We start from the raw sequence: 2,708 nt of genomic DNA, 5'->3' as shown, positions 1-2,708 counted from the left end.
ACGTGCCACTAAACCATCCGAGAAAACGAACAGGAGGACTCCTTCAGAGCTCTCCTCTCTCCTTTGCCGCCTGCCCTACCCACCTTACTCCCTGTCTACTCCACGCTGCCACCTGCCCGGCCCCCCCCGTCCCGCCTGCACCAGGCTCTCTGGAGATCTGCCTCAACTATTATTCTTTTGCCCACTCCCTTGAACCTGTCCCATTTGTTCACCCAGTAATTCATTCACTCAACAAACATTTCCTTCATAAGTATGAGCCCGGGGCTGTGCCAGAGATACAAAGATAAGAGAGACCTGGTTCTCTCCCTGGAGGAGCTCATGTTCCTCCACTCCAGGGCCACTCTCCCACTCAACTGTGAACTCCTTACTGCCAGCCCCGTCGTTCTCCTCTCAGTATGCCTAGCACCTAGCACAGTACCTGGCAATGTTGATGCGTAAGAAATGATGGGGAGGCTGAGGAAATCAGAGTACCAGCCAAGTCTCTGCCCCATCTCCAGAGGAAGATGGAGAACCTATTTCTGGATGGTGAGCATCCTTTGTACGGGGGCTGGGGGAGGGGGCACAGCTGGGCCAGGCTCCTGCTGCCCCTCTTCACCCTCCCACTCCAGAGACAGACTCACAGCCATTGCTTGGGTCTTCTTCTTCCTCATTGGGGAAAAGGTCATCCAGGGAATCCTTGGTGGCATCACCCTCCTTCTCCTCCTAGAAAGAAAGCAGCAGCAAAGATATCGCCCCAGTAACCTCTTCAGGGCCCCTCGGAACCATGAAATCCCTGACAGGTGAGGTCCAGGAAACGAACCCTGTTCATGTCCCTGGCCCTGGGAAGGCCAGCATTCGTCTCACCAAGCTAAGGCCTCTCATTTGCAAATCTCAACTTTCCCTTTCTTCACATTCAGAGAGCTTCCTTCCTAAGTACCCTCATTCTCCCGCCTCCACCTCTCGCCCCCTCAACTCCTGTAATTATAGTCCTGTGTGTTTACATTGATTATACGTCTGTCCTGTCTGTCCTGAGGGCAGGGAGTGTGTGATCTTACTGACACGTACCCATCATCTGCCACGGCTCATGCTGGACTCAGTGCCCAACCCTCACTGTCTAACCTACTTTCACACGGGCAACTCTGCTGTGCCCACAGGCATTGCAGCCTTGTGCAAACACCTCCAACCCTGCTGCCCAGCTTCCCCATTGTGTCCCATGCAACCAGCACACTTTCCCTGGAATAGACCAGCTTTGCAGTCCTGGAGCCTTATCTACGACACCCCTACCCCCCAGTTTAGACAGCTCCTCCCTCTCCCTCATCATCCATCAAAATCTATCCGAACTCCTAACCATTTAAATGTAAAAATCTAACCTACATCTCACCATCCCTGCACCCTGCCTCCTCTGTGACTCTTTCTCAGACCATTCCAGTCCCCAGGAACCTGTCTCCTTGCAATTCTTCCCACACTGACTGGATCTCTCACCCAGCACCGAGCACTTGCTGCTTTGTGTTGTCCCACATGAGTTCTCATACGTAAGTCTTGTTCCTACAGCTACATTATAAGGTCAAAAAACCCAGAAACTCTCTTTTCTAGTTCTTTACATGTCTCCTATATGCATCTTCTTGAGCTGTTTAAGGCATAAAGATATATAAATGCCTGTTGAGTGAGAGTTAAATTTCATACATCTTGAGAGCAAATTTTAGGAAGTTCTTGTTCAACTGGGCTATGCTTTCCCTAACTGCAGCACTTAGGATTCTGGATTGGAACTGTCCGGGTGTTTATCTGTCTCCCCCGCACAAATCTGTAACTGTGAGAGCAGGAACTCTGCCTTGTCCACTGTTGCATCCCCAGGGGAGTGCACAGTGCCTGGCATATGTGATAGTCACTTAGTGAAATGTTGATTGAATGAGTGAATATTCTTTCCCCTTGCTGTCAGCTGGAGCTGGGGTCAGGACCTGAATTCTGCCGGGGGGGGGGGGGGGCAGGCTGAGCAGCAGTGTTGCCCCTGCAGATGATGGGGCCATTGTCCCATGACTGTGGGGACTCCCAGCTATCCGCACCCCCCACCCTGGCGCCCGCACACGCTTGCTTACCGTGGTGTGCCCATCGTCGTCATACTGCCGTAGCTGCCCCAGGAACTCCAGGTGCTTCTTTTCCTCCTCCAGCTGAGCCACGGCCTGCTCGCTGCGCTGCAACCGCTGCTGGGTACCTGCCAGCTCATCCCGGAGCCACTGGTTCTCCTGGCACAGCCGCCGCACCTGAGCCCGCAGCTTCTGTTTCTCCGACTCCACTGTGCTCAGGTGGCTGGCCAAAGCCAGCATCACCTAGGTGGGCACATCCTGTGAGCACCAGATGCTGGCTAGGAGTGTTCAGAGATAGGCAGGAGGAGTGGTGGCAGGACTAGCAGGAGCCAGGAAGTGGGGTTGGGGAGCAATGGCTCTACCTTCAAAATACACCCCAAATCCAATTTCTCACCAACTCCATAGTCACCATCCTAGGCCAAGCCACCGTCAGTTCCTACCCAACAGCCAGATGATCTTTTTAAAATGTTATCTCTCCTCTCCTCATCCTTATGTTGACTTACAAGTTCGACACGATCTCCCCCCTCTCCCCAACCGCATTACCTCTTGAACTTCATTTTCTATTTTGGTCCCCCTCATTCACTCTACTTGTGAGCAAACTATGCCCTCACTGAGCTCATTGAAAAAGAGCCCTTGGTGTCGTGCTTT

The 2,708-nt window shown here is 52.8% G+C and overlaps 1 protein-coding gene across 1 annotated transcript in view; it reads right to left on the bottom strand.

The window, feature by feature from the left end:
- Positions 1 to 2,708, bottom strand: part of KLC4 (kinesin light chain 4) — a 13,195-nt gene that overhangs the window by 7,793 nt on the left and 2,694 nt on the right. Inside the window, exons 3-5 of the mRNA XM_023764128.1 lie at positions 2,073 to 2,303; positions 596 to 702; positions 369 to 453 (exon numbers count right to left, since the gene is read on the bottom strand). Of these exons, the coding sequence (XP_023619896.1) occupies positions 369 to 453; positions 596 to 702; positions 2,073 to 2,303 (423 nt within the window). The remainder of the gene's footprint in view (positions 1 to 368; positions 454 to 595; positions 703 to 2,072; positions 2,304 to 2,708) is intronic.

Source organism: Myotis lucifugus, unplaced genomic scaffold (assembly GCF_000147115.1).
Source record: "Myotis lucifugus unplaced genomic scaffold, Myoluc2.0 scaffold_318, whole genome shotgun sequence".
Taxonomy (NCBI): Eukaryota; Metazoa; Chordata; class Mammalia; order Chiroptera; family Vespertilionidae; genus Myotis; species Myotis lucifugus.
The sequence above is the reverse complement of the archived record's forward strand: the minus strand, read 5'-3'. Positions and strand labels throughout refer to the sequence as shown.